General features: G+C 63.1%; 1 protein-coding gene across 3 annotated transcripts in view; it reads left to right on the forward strand.

The window, feature by feature from the left end:
* Positions 1-4,706: 4,706 nt before the first annotated feature.
* The window catches only part of INPP5A (inositol polyphosphate-5-phosphatase A), a 159,025-nt gene continuing 147,607 nt past the window's right edge, over positions 4,707-16,124 (forward strand). The window contains exon 1 of one of the 3 annotated variants that reach the window (XM_025467712.3): positions 4,707-5,059. In XM_025467712.3, coding sequence (XP_025323497.1) covers positions 4,985-5,059 — 75 coding nt within the window. In that variant the 5' untranslated portion in view covers positions 4,707-4,984. Of the gene's footprint in view, positions 5,060-5,776; positions 5,867-16,124 lie in introns of those variants that run through there. The other 2 variants (XM_035707959.2, XM_025467713.1) reach the window with 2 other exon arrangements.

A 16,124-nucleotide genomic window follows, 5' to 3' on the forward strand; every position in this document is an offset into this window, starting at 1 on the left:
ATCTTCTTGTCTTTTGTTATGTTTATTCATAAACATTCCAATCTTCTTTTTTAAAGATTTTATTTATTTATCCATAAGAGACACAGAGAGAGAGGCAGAGACACAGGCAGAGGGAGAAGCAGGCTCCATGCAGGGACCCCGACGCAGGACTCGATCTCGGGACCCTGGGATCATGCCCTGGGCCGAAGGCAGATGCTCACCCGCTGAGCCCCCAGGAGCCCCTCTGATGCTCATTTCTAATATATAGCAATACAATTGATTTCTGAATATTGACTTGTATTCTGCGACCTTGTTAAATTCATTTATTTGGATGTACTTTTTGTAGATTCTTCAGGATTTTCTATGTCAATGATCATGTTGCCTGAAATCAGTTTTACTTCTTCCCTTCCAATCTGTATGCAGTTTCTTATTTTGTTGCACAGACAGACCTTCAGTCCAAGATTGACCAGGAGGAGTGAGAGTGGATACTCTTGCCTTGCCCTGAAACTCAGAAAGCGAGTGGTGTCTACCAGCACTCACATGGTGTTCGCACACATTTTTCATAGATGCAATTTATGAGGTTCTCTTTATTTTTACTTTGCAGAGTTTTTTAATCACAGAAAGGATGCTAGATTTTGCCGAATGCCTTTTCTGAACCCACTGACCTGATGGGCAGACATGGAAACAACCTGACCTGGCAACAGAATGCGTCCATCGGGTGTCTGAGACTCAGGCACTGAAAGCCTCCAGGGAGGGCTTTCAGTCGTATCAGAAAGCGCTGACGTTACAACGCCTGGTTTTGAACGGAGGAGCCAGGACTGTGTGTATGGCCTGATCAGCTAGGTGAAGAGCTAAGCGTAAACGGTACTTGACACAAGTACTGTGAAAATAGTAACAGTGCTTGATTTGTTTGGAGTGAAATTATGAGCCACTGCTCCTCCTTACCAGACTCTGTGTGCAACTCCTACGGACTACAATATGCTCTGATGAGCACGTGACTCTGCCGAGGAGACTCTTAGTAAGCCGGCACAATGCCACCTAATCACACTGACCGTGTGTGCAATTCTCGCCTGCTCTCCCGCTGTGATCTCAGCTTCCCGAGGGCATTAACCATCCCCGCCCTGGTAGTGCACAGCACGGGGAGGCACCCGATAGGCTTGCCGAACGAATAAGCGAGTGAGAAAAGGAATGAACGAATGGACGCAGGGTAAGGCCACCCATGCTGTTGAGGGTCGCCGGGGCTCGGGCCTGGTGTCCTGGCCCTGCACCTGCTGACTGCGTGGAGTTGGCCAGCTTTTCTCTCCGGAAGCTCGGTTTTCTTACCTATAAAACAGAGCTGCATCCCACATGCGACTGCTGATGAGGAGTAGAAATACGAATGGTAAAGCACCTCACGCACAACTGGTGCCTGCAAAGTGATAGCTGTTACTGGATAGAGCTGATTCATGAAGAAAGAATCCAAATAATTCAGAAGGAAAGAAACCTCCCTTGCTCAGATGAGTGTGGAGTAACAAGCGGCCCACTAACTTACTAATGGCCAATAATATGCCTCTGGCTAAAGCAACCAACCGAGTCCAGCCCCTCCCCCACAGGACGGAGCCCTGGGTTCCTCCAGTGTGTGTCTGGCCAGGCTGTATGCAGAGTCAATCAACTTGAGTGAGACCTTGAACCCAGTGCGCCACAGATAGTGGACTAAGGGTGACCCACCTGGCAGGAGTATTGAAAATTAATGACTATAGGATTAAAACACACTTAGCAACTACAGAGTGCCGTCCATCTATCCATCTAGCTGCTGAAGGAGACTTTTAAGCACGCTTGTGGGTAAGGAATCCCAGCTGTGAGCCTCTCAAGCATCGGGTGATCCGAATTCATAAATAGATTGGTTGCTATCTTAAACTAAGTAATGATACGATATTAGTGGCTAACGTGCGTGTCCTTTTTAAAACAACAGCTGACAACATATTGTTGTTTAATAAAAGACTTGGCCAAACTCTCTCTTGGGAGCCCAGAGGGCACGTGGCCAAGCAGGCCAGGTCCAAGCGTGCGGGCTTCTGCCGAAGAATCCTTGTCACGCCGCTGGCTGCTCCACCTCACTTCCTCTGCCCTGCTCCTTGGGGGGGATCCAGACCCAGATGCCAGAGGGGCCAGGCCTCTCCTGAAGCCAGGTAAGTGGGATTTGCAAAACTTAGAATAAGTTGTGAAACTTAAAAAATGATATCACTATTTTGGCAAAGGGAACAACCAGACACGGGACAAGATTCCAAAGGCAAAAAAAGGACACGCAAAGAAAGAGAAAGCAAGCCTCCCTTTCTGCCATGACTTTATGAACGTGGCTTTAACATAGATGATGCCAGTGTCCTATGCCTCTGAAAGTCCCACCCTGGACCCAGGCACGGTGACGGCTCTGCCGTGGCTTGGGTTTGCATGGTGCGTATTTGTCGTTTCCCTGGGGCAGGCTGCACTCTGCATCTTGACGGCAGAGAAGGGGAGAGGAAAGCTGATGTGACGGTGTGTGTGGCAACTGGTGGGTGGGTGGGGGAGGAAGCAGCCTCTGGGAGGCCTGAGGAGCAGAAGAAGCCAGTGAAGTCACCTCTGGGGCACAAACGAGGCTGCCCATGGCTGGAGGTGGCCACAGGCCCCATGCATTGGTAAGTGGGCACTTTGGAGTGTGAGCCTCAGAAGGAAGGACTGAATTTGGAATCTGTTGCCATCTGCCAGCTTCGAGGAAGGCGTTCCCAGGGCGGCAGCAGGCACATGGATGAAGTCTGAGGACACTGGCTAGCAGGTGGTGCCCACAAAGGAAGGAGCCAGGACCCAGCCTGGGGACTACAACACAAGGGAAGTGCAAGCAAAGGAGGCTGAGGGGGTTGGCAGCCAGGGGGAGGACGGAGATCGCCAATGTCATGGTCAGCAGGGCAGACCCTGTTTCTGGGGGCAAGTCAGGGGGGGCAGAAGCCAGTGCTAACCATGAGGATGCCCCATTGGGGTGCAGGCACAAGAAGCACAGTAGGAAGAGTGGTCCATTGGCACTCGGGGCAGACTGATCACTTCTAGGGGAAGGTTTGGAGCAAAGGGAGCAGAGGTGGGGGAGCAAGGAGGGGCAGAGGACAAAGGGGGACTTTATAGGATTTGAGACAGTGCAGATGTTTGTGAGCTGATGGCATGACACAGCGGAGGGTGGTTGTGGGCTGGGAGGGGAGGGTCACATGCTAGTGGGCAAGCATGTCCACCAGATGGTAGGGCCTGCTGGCGGCTTGGAGGCGGCAGGAGGGCTCAAACAGGGAAGCCAGGAGGATGGGTGTTGCGTGAAGGCACCAGCGTATGGGGTTGGGTGTTCCATGAATCGGGCACCGTCTTGGGGTGAGCAGGCTGATGCGCGAGGCCAGGGAGTGCAGACCTGTGAGGGGAGATGCGGCCTGAGGACGGGGGTGGAGGCGATGCTCTTCTTAGGCACCAGGTCCTGGAGTCAGTGATGCCTCTTCGTTTGCTTTCTGTGAAGGGTGTCCTTAGCATGCACGGATTTTGTAAGAGGGTAAAAGGGGATGCTGTTATGGGTCAGCTTGGGCTGCCCCGACAAAATACTGCACAACAGGCGCCTTCAACAGAACTTTATCTCTCACAGTCAGGACGCCCAAATTCTGAGATCAAGTTCCCACGGGGTCTGGTTCTGCTGCAAGCTCTGCCTTCCTGGCTCATCGGTGGCAGCCTCTGTCCATTCACATGACCTCTCCTTTGTTCTCTGTTGGGAGCGGGAGGGTGAGGGGACAGCCTGTGCGCTGGGGGCTCTTCCTAGGAAGGACACTAATTCCACTGATAAAGGGACACACCCTCAAGGCCTCACCTAACCTAAGGATCTCCCTGGAGGGCCCCTCCCCCTCCCCACGTGGGACACCGGGCGGGGGCTTCGCCTTGCCAATTCTGAGTCCAGCCCCGCTGAGCGGACTAGACCTTGGTTTCTAGGTCAGATGGGTTCTGGGGCCAGGAGGTGGTCGCGGCAAGCGGGATCCCCCAGGGAAGCCCTCCCTGGCGAGGGCGCACAGGCCTGCAGACCCACCGACCCTGCGGGTTACGGGCGGCCGGGCCCTGGCACCCCCGCCCCCGCCCGGCCACGTGGGCACAGCTGGGGCGCTGGCCTGGCCGGGGGAGCGGGGCGCGGGGGCCTGCAGGAGGCCCGCCTGCGCTCCCGCCCCAGGCCACGCCCCCGCCCCAGGCCACGCCCCCGCCCGCCCGAGGCCACGCCCCCGCCCCTGGCCACGCCCCCGCCCGAGAGGCGCGTCCGCAGCCCGCCCCGCGTCCCCGGCCCGAGCCCACCGTTCCGCCCAGGCCTCCACGCCCCGTTGAGCCCCACCTTGGGCGCGGGCTCCCACGGCCTGCGAGAGCCGACCCAGTGTCCCGGGCCGCCGGCTCCCACCTGCGCGGCCGCAGGACCGCCCCCGGCAGCCCCCCTGCTCCAGACTAGCGAGCGGCCCCTTTAAGAGGCTCGGGCGCCGCGGGGCCGTGACGTCACAGGAGTGCGGGGGGCGGAGACAGCGCGCCGCCGGGCGGGGCGGGGCGGCCGGGGGCCGACGGGAGGGCGGTGGCCGCGCAGCCCCGCCCACCGCAGGCCCCGCCCACCGCAGGCCCCGCCCCCGACCGAGGCCCCGCCCGCGCACGCACGCCCCGCCCCGCGCACGCCCCGCTCCGCCCCGCGCACGCCCCGCCCCCCGGCTCCGGGCGGGACTCGCCTCGGCGGCAGCGGCGGCGGCGGCGGCTGCGGGAACTTCGGCGGCGGCGACCCTAATGGCTGCGCGCGGGCCGCGGTGAGGCGCGGGCAGAGAGCGACGGGCGCGGGGCCGCGGAGCAGCGAGGGCGAGCGAGTGCGCGCGCGGCCGGACCCCGGCCAGGCCCGGCCCGACCCGCCGAGCCCGCGATGCGCCCCGGGGCCGCCCCCCGGCGCAGCTGACGCCGCGGCCCGCGGAGACCCCGGCCGGCCCCGCGCGAGCGCCCGCCGCCCGCCCAGGCCGCGATGGCGGGGAAGGCGGCCGCCCCGGGCACCGCGGTGCTGCTGGTCACGGCCAACGTGGGCTCGCTGTTCGACGACGTAAGTGCGACCCCGACCCCGCGACCCCGGGACCCCGCGACCCCGGGACCCCGCGACCCCGCGACCCCGGCCCCGCGAGCCCCGCGACCCGGGACCCGGCGCCCGTCCGCAGCCCGAGCCTCCGAGCCCCCGGGCGTGGACCGAAGCCCCTTGGCTGCCCCGGGGGCCCCGAATCCCGAGGCCCTGCCCCCGGCCCGCCCGCCCGAACCTTGGACTCCCGGGGCCCGCCGCCGGCCTCCGGCTGCACAGGCTGAACCCCGACCCCGGGCGCAGCCCCGGAGCGCAGGCCCCGGCCTCGGTTCCCATCCCGCCCCCCGCCCGCCCGGGCCCCGATCCCGATCCCCGATCCCCGATCCCCGCCGAGGACCCCGGGCCGGCCCCGCGGGTGGGCTGCGGGGCTGCGGGGCTGCGGGGCTGCGGGGCTGCGCGGCTGCGGCTTCACCTTGCAACTTAGTATCTAGTTGTCAGCGAGGGCGGCCGTGGGAAGCCCTGGAGGACTCTCTGCCGCCTGTTTATTAAAGAGAAAGATGCCGGGAAGCCGTTCAAGGCCGGACAAGGGATGTGACCGCCGGGGCCTCTGCCTCCAGCCCGGGGGCCTCCCCCGCCGGCCCGGCCGGCCGGCCTGCAAGCCGGGGAGCGGCCCCCGAGGCAGGCCCGGGCTGACCTAGTTCGCGGAGCGCCGCGGTGCCACCCCGCTGTTGGCGCTCGCACTGCCAACCCAAATAGAGCAGAATGCAGCTCCAAGTGGCACGCTCGTTCGGGAGGAGAGGGCGATGGCACAGATGGAGCCTGTGGCGGCCTCGCGAGGTGCGCGGTGGGTGTGGGCCCGGCCACCGGTGCAAGCATGACTTGGATTCCCGGAGAAGGTTCTGGCGTCCTGCCGAGCCTTCCCTTGCCGGCAGCAGGCATGGGTGAAGCGTCTCAGTGAGCCGAGGTCACGTAGGGGCTCGGCTCGCCTTCCTCGACAAAAAGTGGGCGCTATTTTTGTGTTTTTCTTATTTTAACTTCCAGGCGTCCGTCCGTGTATTCTGCTTCCCTGCCGGAGACGAACCGTGTCCCCCCCGCCGCCCCTCCCCGCTGTTTCCCCCGGACAACTTTATCTAGTTTCTCGTTTGATCGTTTTTCTACAAAAGTGCCCTGTATGGGTGTGTGTCTGTATATTTAGCGTTCTATTCTCGGCTTTCCAGTAACATGCCACTATAACATGGTTTTTGCTCAGATGATTCAGATCCGTTAGCTGAGGCTTCAAAGCCTCAGAAATGTCAGGAAAATTAAGCATGGTGGGGCATTTTAGTCTCAGAGGGAAAAGAATTCTGCTGTGCAAACATTCTTTCCAGTAATCTTTGATTCTGAGTTCTGGCGTTTTTGTTGTGTTTCGGTCGTACATGCACGCTTCTCTCCGCTGACGTTAAAACGGATAACTGAATTTACTTTTGTTTGCCAACGTGTTCTTCCTGAATTTTTATTTTTCTTAAAGGCTGTATGGAGTTTTGCGTTCTGTTTACACCTGGAAGGAACATTTGTTTTGGTAAACGGTACGCAGGTTAAACTTGCGGGACGTCTTTGGATTTGAAGGCCAGTGGAGGGGTAGCCGCCCAACCTGCAGGTTTCTGGGCCGGTGGAGTTCGGCCTGGAGGGGGCAGCCGTCCTCCCTCGAGGCCTGGAGAGCGGCAGGGGTGGGCGTCAGCCGGGCTGTGGCTGGGGTGTGCTGGTGCCTGAGGCAGGGAAGCCCGGTGGCGAGAGCTGCGGCACCGAGTGAAGGGCGAGTGGATTCCTTGGTGTATGGGAGGTTTCAGAGCCGCCCGGCGACTGTCCGCACGACGTGTGCCCGTGCTGAGGGACACACTCTTGAGAAGGTGGCAAGGCCTGGGGAGGAACGCTTCTTGCCTGGCTTTGTCACCGTGGGGAGGGGCGTCTGGGTGAGACCCAGGCATGGCCTGCCGGGAGGGACGCGGGAGGTAGGTGACGCACCTGGGCTTCTGGAGCTCTCCGCCCCCCCTTATTACCTGCCCCCATCTGGAGGTGACACTGTCAAGAGGCGTCCGGCAGGCTGCTCTTTTCTCGCCAGTGCCCCTGGCTCGTGTCCGCCCCACTGGCTGGCGCGGTGGCCCTCCCCAAGGGCCCTCGGGTTACTCCTCCCCTTCGGTGATACCCCTGAGGGTGTGGGAACGGCTGCCCTTCGGCGGTTCCCACACTGTCCACCCTTCTGTTATGGAGAGTCGTGGGGGACCCTGGACAGTTCTTGGTCCCATAGGTTGCAACTATCAGCGTTCGCCACATCGGAAAGTTAGAGTCCGGGAGACGTGCAGACCCGGCGGCGGCACGTTAGCTGTCAGGACGGTGATGCCATCCCACGTCACGGCCCTCCGGAGAGCTCCTGGTCCCTGGGGACACGGAGGCGGGGGGGGGGGGGGGCGGGGGGGGAGGGGAGGAGACCGTAGTGTTATCATGAGCATGGCTGTGACCCGCAGACCCAGCCAGGCCTCCTGGGCGTGACTCCCAGGCCCTCCGTCCTCGCTGGTGGCTCTGTGCACGCAAGTCTCCCCGGCTGGGGCCTGGGGGCAGCTTTTCCGGGCTCACGGCCGCGGCCAGATTGCGTCAGGAGAGCCCTGCAGCTCTTCTGTGGTCCCCAGTTAGCCTCCGGGTGTCACTACACATGCTCCTGGAAAGGGGTGGCCAGGCCTGCACCCCTAATTGTTTTGCTTCAGATAGCTGGATTTCTAGCGTTTGCTTCTTTACATTGTTGCTGGAAGCGAACTCAGAAGGTGAATTCCTGCCCTGCGGTTTCCGAGCTGGGCCCACCCGTGCGGGGCCCACCCGTGCCGTGCCGCAGGGCTGTTGCTTGGGAAAGGCACTTGGCCGAGGGCAGGGTTCTGAGCAGGGCTTGCCCTTGGGGATCTGCCTGTGGGCTCGTCCTGCGCATATTCAGAGTTGTGTCACTTTTGAGCTGGTTTCCCTTTTTGCTGGGTCAACGGCTGGGCCCTCTCCCCGGGGCTTGCGGAACCTCGCGCAGGAGCCCTGCAGAGCTGAGCTGGCTGCAGTCGCCAGGGCCTTCCCGGCAGCAGGTGCCCCTGGGCCCCGCCCGCCCAGCCCTGTCTCTCTTGTCTCTCCTGTCCCTCTGCGTGGCCCTCCTCGCCCTTGTTCCCATCCCAGCCTGAAAGGGCACGTTCCCAGCTGGCGCTGCGTGCGGGCCACGTGTACCCGTTGTCTTGCCCCCTCTCCTCCCGGGCCCTGTCTAGCTCCGGGTCACACGGGCTTGGTGGAGGGAGTCCACGGGGACCTGGAGCCCAGGGGCTGCTGTCGTGCCTGTCCTCACGTGCTCCGGGTGGCCTCTGATGCCGTGGATCAGTCTAGTGTTACAAGGACTTTGGTGATGGCTTCGAGGACACATCATTCTGGTGTCTTACGTGTCGCCCCTCCACGTGTCACGAGCCCGTGGTTTTCACTGTGTTTGCAGACTTGGGCAGCTGTCACCACGGCCCATTTTAGAGCCTGTTGTGTGCTGAAACGAGAGGTGCCGTAGCGGCCCCCTCCCCGAGCCCCCAGCCCCGGGTGGTCACCAGGCGACTTCCTGCCCCCAGGACCTCCCTTATTCTGGGTGTTTCACGTAACTGGAGTCGCACATGTGGCCTTTTGTATCTGGCTTCCCTCACCGGGCGTGAAGTACCCGAGTACCACGTGGCGGGTGCTGGTGCTTCGTCCCTTCCTCTGCCCGAGCCCCGTCCCCCTGTGGACTCAGCGTAGTCTGTTGATCCGTCCGTCAGCTGGTGGACGTTGGGGCAGTTTCCACATTTTGGCTGTTGCGGACGGTGCTGCTCTGAGCATTTCTGTGCCCCGTCCTCATTTCTCCCAGGCACATGCCTCGGAGGGGAACTGCTAGGTCCTTGGCGACTCTGTGCCCCACCTTTGGAGGCACTGCCCGCTACTGCCCAGCGTCTGCACGATTTTACCTTCTGTTAGACGCGTTCCGGTGTTCTGGTTGCTTCCCATCTTCCTGGCCTTGTCCTCTTTCTTTAAAGGGTTTTTCCTGGGCTGTGTGGACACCCCTGCTTTGGGCTCTCCTCCTCACCCCCACCTCCCAGCACCAGCTGCCTTTCTCTGGCCACACTCACCCCCTTGGGGATGGTCTGGACTCAGGCCTCGAAGGACCGTATCCGTGCAGATGCCCAGGGGGCAGGAAGGAGACCCAGGCCCAGGACTCGGCCCGTAGCGCAGTGGGAGCGGCTCAGTGACTCCTGCTGTGGCTTGGGAAAGCCCGGGGCTCAAGGCCGGTGCAGGGACGTGGTGGAGAGTTTCCCTCAAAGTGCCGGGCTGCCCGATGGGTCGTGCACCGTCTCTGCAGCCCCCGAACGCAGGCTGTGTGTGCTAGGTGCAGGGTGGGGGCTGGAGGGCAGGGCCTCCCAGCGGGCCCCCTGCATACTCTGCAGCTCCCGAGCCCCCCAGGAGAGCTCAAGGCTAGAGGTGGCTCAATACATGTGGGTATTGTTTGCATTGCTGCCTCTGACCTGAGGTCTCAGGTTACTTTCTCCCTAAGAATTTGGTCTGTTTGCCAACGTGGGGGCCTCTAGACGTGGACCCGTTCCCCCGGTGGTAGCATCCCACAGCACGGTGGTCCAGAGCCCGGAGTGGCTCTGGTGCTGCTGCTTCTGCTCCGGAAACCGCATCCGTGCCCCGTGTACCTCCTCTCACTCTGGACAAACGGCGTGTCGTGCCGGCCTTGGACGTGGTCTGGGACTGGGACTCGACTGCGTGCAGGCTGTGCAGGCCTCCCGTCCCTCCTGCCGACGGCTGGGTCTCATCGCTGTCCGGCAGCCTCTGAGCACGCGGTGTCCTCTGCCCACATGGGCGTGCTCAGCGTTTCCTGTCTCCGTCAGCTCTAGAGCTGCTGAGAGAGGCTTTCCACCACACGGGGAGGCACGTCTTCCATTCAAAGCGTTAAATATTTTGCGTGCTTTGAATCTAGTGAGGTGAGCGCTGCAGGTGGGCTTGCTGGGTGTTTGTACCGAGATGCATCTGCATCCACCACCTCTTGGCCTGGATGACCCGGAGACGTTACACTCGTGGGCCATCACCGGACAGGTCCCTGCATCACACACACTGTCATACGCAGACAAGGTGCCCTCCGCGGAGTGGGAGCAGGGATGGGGCTAGCGCTGCCCTGGGTCAGTCTCCGGCGGTCTGCAGGTTTTGAGGGGAAGAGGCCTGTCTGGGTGTGATTCCGTGACACGTTGGGTCCAGTTTGGAAGTTACAGAAGTTGGGCCCAGGCCTGCCTCCTGGCGGATCGCCCTTAGGGGAGCCCCCTGTCTGACCTGGGTGGGGGGCGATGAAGCAGCTGGAGGGGGGCTTGCTAAGGCACAGCGGAGTGCTGGTCCCTTGAATGCTGACCATCTCCGAGTCAGCCCCTGCAGGTGGGGGCGTGGTGGACGGCAGGAGGGTCTCCTGTTGGGAGGCGGGCTGTGTCTAGGAACGGGGTCCAGCAGGTGGGGGGTCAGCACAGGGCCAGGAGGGCAGGGGACGTCTGGGCAGTGTGTTGGTCACCATTTGTCAGTGTTTGTTGGGATGCAGCCCTGCTGCCCCCGTGCCTCCCGGGGCCCTTCCAACATGCGTGAGCTCGAGGAGGGTGGTCGTGGGGGCTGGGGAAGAGAGGGGCAGAGATGTTCCTCAGCTGAACATAAAGTGCCTGGGACTTCTCTCTTCTGTTGCTGCCTCATTAATTAGGGCGTTTGGAATTGTCCAGCCTCGACCTGCTCCCTAGACACGCGGGGTGGCAGCTGGCCTACCGGCTCGAGGCCTCGGTCCCCTTCCCAGGGCCCCCTACTCTGTGTGTGTTGGAACCTGAGAGGTGTCCCGATACGGAGGACTTCCGTAGGGCAGGTGCAGAGCTGGTCTGGGTGCCGGCGTGGGCGGTGGGTGAGCGCACACAGTCGTGTGCGTCCTGACGGAGCCACCGATGGGGAAGCCTTTGGGGTTTGACCTTAAGCCATGGATGAGGCTAGAGCAGCGGCGCGTCCAGCTGCAGTGAAAATGGAGCCAGTGTGAAAGGGGCCTTTTCAGTGGGTGAGGACGTTAGTCCAGGAACATGACTGTGTGATGGTTGCGCCAACCTGGGGCAGGGGTTGGGGCGGCCTGCTGTGGGTGCAGACGGGCCGGGCTGCACGCGCGGGGCTGTGTTTAGGGCCTGCCCCTCGCAGGCTCTGCTCCCCGTGCCCGCCTCTGCCGGGCTCTGGCCGTGGGAATGGAGGGGGGGCCTGCACTGTTCACATCTGCAGTTTGGGCGCACAGGTGTGTTTTGGGAGACGGAAGAGGCCCTGGAGCATCCACCTGGACCTGCCCCAAGCAGGCCGGGCCGGGTGGTGCTGTGTGCCGAGGCGCGCTGCCCACCCGTGGGTCCAGCGCCGGCGAGTGGCCCGACGACGTGGGAGCTGGTCCGGCCCCCGGGGGCGGCTCGGGGGTGCCCGGGGCTCTGCTGGGGGCTGCTCTTGCTGCCCTCACACAGCAGGGCTGTTCCGGGCTGACGATGTGCCCCGGCACATGGGGCAGGGGATGAGGTGACGAAGTTCCAGGGAAGCGCTCTGGGCTGGTCTTCCCTGGGGAATAGTCAGCCCCGCCCCAGGAGGGTGGCCTTGGGGTCACCTGTTACTTGAATCTTGACCCGCTGGGGGGTTGTTGTGGCCTCAGGCCCCTTGTCTTCTCCCTCCTGAGCTCTGACGGGGGCCTAGGGCCCTTCTTTGGGGTTCGGGCTTGGTTGGGACGCGGGGACTAGGGCCACACCCCCTCACCTGTTTGAGCCAAACGTGCTGGTGTGGGGGTGGCTTTCCCAGAGTTCCTGCCCTGACCGACCTGCCCCGAGGTGCATCCGCCTGCACCCCGGCCCGCCCCGCCTCTGGGCCCGAGCCTGGCCCCGGGCCTCCCATCGGGCCCTGCCCTCTCTCCGCTGCGTGCGCGGGAGCGGAGTCCAGGACTGCTTCCTGGAGGCGGGGGCCCCTCTTCCCCGTGGCGGAGTCCGGGCCTGGCTCTGGTTCAGCCTTGTGGGCCTGGGCTCAGGCACCTGCCGTCTCCGCCCCCCTCCCAGGCCCCTGAGCCATCGCTGTTACCCTAGGACCCTGAGGTTTACGAGGGCGAGGGCGGCATGGCCCGGCCTGGGTCTCGGGGGAGGGATCCTGCCTCCGTGCGAGCGCGAGGCCACGTGGCGGAGTCCGCAGGGACACGGGGGACGGGAAGGTGTGGAGGCTGCAGTGTGCTGTTTATCACCCGCGCCAGGGCCATGCCGGCTCACCCTTGTTTGCTCGGTGCGTCAGGAGGCGGGCATGCCATCTGGCACGGGCCGCGGCGCCCGTGGAGGGGGGCAGCAGCCCTGGCTTCCTGGGGGGTGCTGGGGCTGCCGGCGATCCTGCCGCGCCTTCCTCCCAAGACCTCGTCCCCTCCTGCCCAGCCAAGGCGTCCTTACCGCGTCCAGGGCTGAGCAGCGCCGGGGACGCCGGGTTGGTCCATCGCGGTCCCCTGGACGCAGGCTCCTGTGTCGGGCTGTGGGGCGGCCTTGGGGTGGCTGCCCGGGCTCTAGCCCTCGGCCTGCGGGCTCCCCGCCAGGTGTCCGGGATGCGTGTAGCTGTCCCTTCACTCCCCACTCGCCTTCCCGACCCCCTTCCCCACCAAGCCCCCGTGGCAGGTCGGTCCTCCGTGGTCTGCACAGGGCGTGCTTCTGCAGCTGCTCTGTCCCCAGGGTCCCTTTGGCCTCCTGCTGCTTACCGTCCCTTCTGGGGACAGCGTGCTGTGACCAGCTCCGTGCCGTGCTGTCCCGCCCTCCCCCTTCCCCACCTGAATCCCTCAGCTTTGTGCTTTCGTGCGCACGTGGCTGTCGTCACCGTCTGTGGTGTTGAGGGGTGTGGGCCTCAGGACAGCCGCTGCGGGGTGGGATTTGGGGTTCTTCTGGGGGGGGTGGAGGGCGGAGCAGTCAGGGCTGGAGGGAATCGGAAGGTGGCCGGACCCCGGGCGTGTCAAGGCCAGGTGGTGCCCTCCAGGGCTGTGGGAGTGTGGTGGGGCCCCTGCGGGCGCGGTGACAAGGCTCTGGGCGCCAGCCTGTCCTCTCTGCGCTTTTGTTGAGGGACAGTTGTGTGTCGCACGGCTCACCCCGCGCAAGCGTGCGGCTCAGTGACTTAGGGCAGCGCTGACAGTTGTGTGACTCTCCCCACGCTCATTTTACAGCAGGTGCCCCCTGCCCACGGCAGCCCTCGGTGCCACGGCTCTGCGTCCTGTCTCCAGAACTTCGCCCCCAGCACCCACCTTGTGTGGTGGAACCGCACGGCCTGTGGTCCTTGGGCCTGGCATCGGTGTCCTGCCCGCGTAGCTGTTTGTCTCAGCAGTTCTGTGCCTTCTTAGGGTCAAGTGGGTTCCGGAAGGTGTGCGCCCTGCAGCGTGTCCGCTCCCCGGTTGATGGATGTGATGTAGTTTCTGATTTGAGCTGCGTGAGCGATCGTCTCCGCCTCTGGTCGCGTGGTCAGCGGACACTGGTTTTGTGGGCAGTGCCCACCTGTTCCAAGCAGCTGCACCATTCCACGTGCCCTGGCCGCGTGGGGCCGAGGCTCTCCGTGTGGGTCGGCCACTGCAGGTGTGGTGGAGATGGCCTGTGCACTTTCTGGCCCCTGGCTTTAAAAATAGGCGGCTGCAGTGGTCTTGTGGGTACCGTGATTATGATGGTAATGGTACTCGGCAGGCTGTTGACTGGGAGCGGCTCCTCTGGGGCTCTTGCACTTCTGCTCACCCCCTTGGGGCAGGCACACCGGATGCTGGGACCTCCCTAGAGGGGCCCAGTTTGCCTGGATGGCAGGTACCTGTGATAGCGTCGTGCCCTCCAGTGTAGTTATGCAGGTGAGGCAGGGGCAAGGACAGGTGCACTGGGGCTTGGCTCCTGGGACTTAGCCTCTGCCCCACAGCCTGCCCCCCCCCCCCCCCGCCATGGGGATGGAGCGGAGTCGTGGCTCAACAATCAGTCTGGTGGTATTAGTCTTGGGGAGCTGAGCAGCGGTGGCATCTGCAGCCTCCCCTCCACTGCCCGGGCATGGAGGACACCGCCCGCAGTGAGGGGCAGGGAGTGCCTCTGGCAGGTGAGTTCCTGTCTCCCAGCCTCTGGGTGTCTGCCCCCCCCGCCCCCCGTGTACCTTTATCTCCTGGGGGTCTGGGATCTTTTATAGTCCTGCTGGTGAGGGGACGCTGTTCCACGGTGCACCCAGCTGGTCAGCAAGGACTCTCTCAGGTGGACGGTTCAGGGAGTCGGCAGCTGTTCCCGAAGTTGCACTAGAATGCTGGCCCGCGGGAGGGGCCTGGCCATCCTTGCGTGGGGACGCGCCCGCCCCGTGCTCAGGTCCCTGCGGCTCGTCTGCACCAGGATCCGCATGGGCCTGGAGCTTCCTTTGGCCACACTCGCACTAGTCCTGGGATTCTGCCTAGGCCCGCAGAGCAGATGGGGGGGGTGGTCCTGAGGACCCCTGTGGGAAGCAGCTGCCCGACCCCAGCTCTGAGCTGTCGGTGGCCCCAGAAGACGACCCGGTAGAGGGTTGGGCTCGGGTGAGCTCTGACTTGCTGGTGGAGCCTGAGCTGAGATTTGGGGTGAAGGGTCAGTGCTCTTAAAACCATGTTGAGGCCTCTTTGTGCAGAGCCCGGGGGGCCGCTGCACTGAGAGGTGCCCACGGAGGAGCTGAGTGGACAGAGCCGCCGTCCCGGTTTGCCTTGGGTGCCCTCCAGACCCTCTTGGGGCCTGTACCGAGTTCCGGGTCCAGGCTTCGTTGGGGTGCACCGGCGGGCGCTGGCTTCGTCCGCTTCAGCGGGTGGTGGCCCAGCACCTGCGTGCAGAGCATGCTCCTCGTTTGTTGAGTTGTGATTTGGGGTGATTTGGGATTATGTCAAGATGGAGTCATTCTGTTAAGAATGACATGTGTCCAAGTGGCAGACAGATCTGTGGGGACGCCTGTTTTGCTTTTTTCTCCTTCATCACTTACGGTTTTTCAGATCTTTTGCAACTTCCTGTTTTTGCTGTAACGCCGTCACCGCCCTCAGCGCTGCATTGAGGCAGCTCGCGCCGTGCACGCTGTCCAGGTGGGAGGGGGTCGTGCTTGCTGATGCTGTGAGCAGAGTGTGCAGAGTGGCAGGAACTGACCAACCGGGGCCACCAAGGCCGGGCCCCAGTGGCCGATCCGAGGACTGGCCAGGACGGTCACTGGGCCAGGTGGGGTCTTGCTGAAGTTTCTGAAGCCCCTGGGCCCTGTCCGCCCAGGCGCTTGGTGCTATTGGAGAGGAGCTCTGGGGCCAGGAGGTCTGGGCTCCCGGTTGTGGGTGGTTCTGCTGAATTGCCCCGGTTCAGCCTCAGCTGGGCTTGCAGGTGTGTGGGCGATGAGGGCCCAGAGAGCTCATTTTTAGGGGCTGTTACTAGCGTGGTTCCGGTGGCCTTGGGCTTAGTGAGTGTCTCCCCAGAGCTGGGCCCTTGTCCAGGGGCTGGAACCTTGGCAGGGAGCACCAGGGAGCACCCCGGCTCCCCCACACCAGTGCTCCCAGCAGTACACTCGCCCTGCCTGCCTCTGTGGGCAGTTCCTTGAATTGGCTGGGCAGGTGGCTGAGCGCTGGAGGTCTTGGGGTCCCCCGGGGGCGGTCCCTGTGGCCCCGCGTGCTGCCTTCCCTGCCCCCATTTTCCACCCCTGTGGGAAGCAGCTACCATGTCTCATCTGAGGCATGAGGGACTGTAGGAGAAGAGGGCAGCAGGTGACGGGCCAGCAGAGAAGGGAGTGTCCTCGGGCTGAGGTGAGGAGGCCGGAGGGGGCCTGGGAGGGGGCCTGGGTTGGGGGAGGAGCATTTCAGGTTGGTGTGCTGGGGTGTGGGGTGCAGGGCCGCAGGAGCCAGCAGGCAGGAGCCAGGGTTCATCGTCTGTGGCACCCGCGCGTGGTCGAGGCCTCACTGCCCGAAGGGGGGCTCCCGCTCTGTCCTGCTGCGGGGACGCACAGCGCGCTCTCAGGGCCGAGGGGCCTCCTGCGAGGCAGCCCGGCTCGCGGCTCACACTCCAGGCCTCCAGCTGCCGGT

This window comes from Canis lupus, chromosome 28 (assembly GCF_003254725.2).
Source record: "Canis lupus dingo isolate Sandy chromosome 28, ASM325472v2, whole genome shotgun sequence".
NCBI classification, from domain to species: domain Eukaryota; kingdom Metazoa; phylum Chordata; class Mammalia; order Carnivora; family Canidae; genus Canis; species Canis lupus.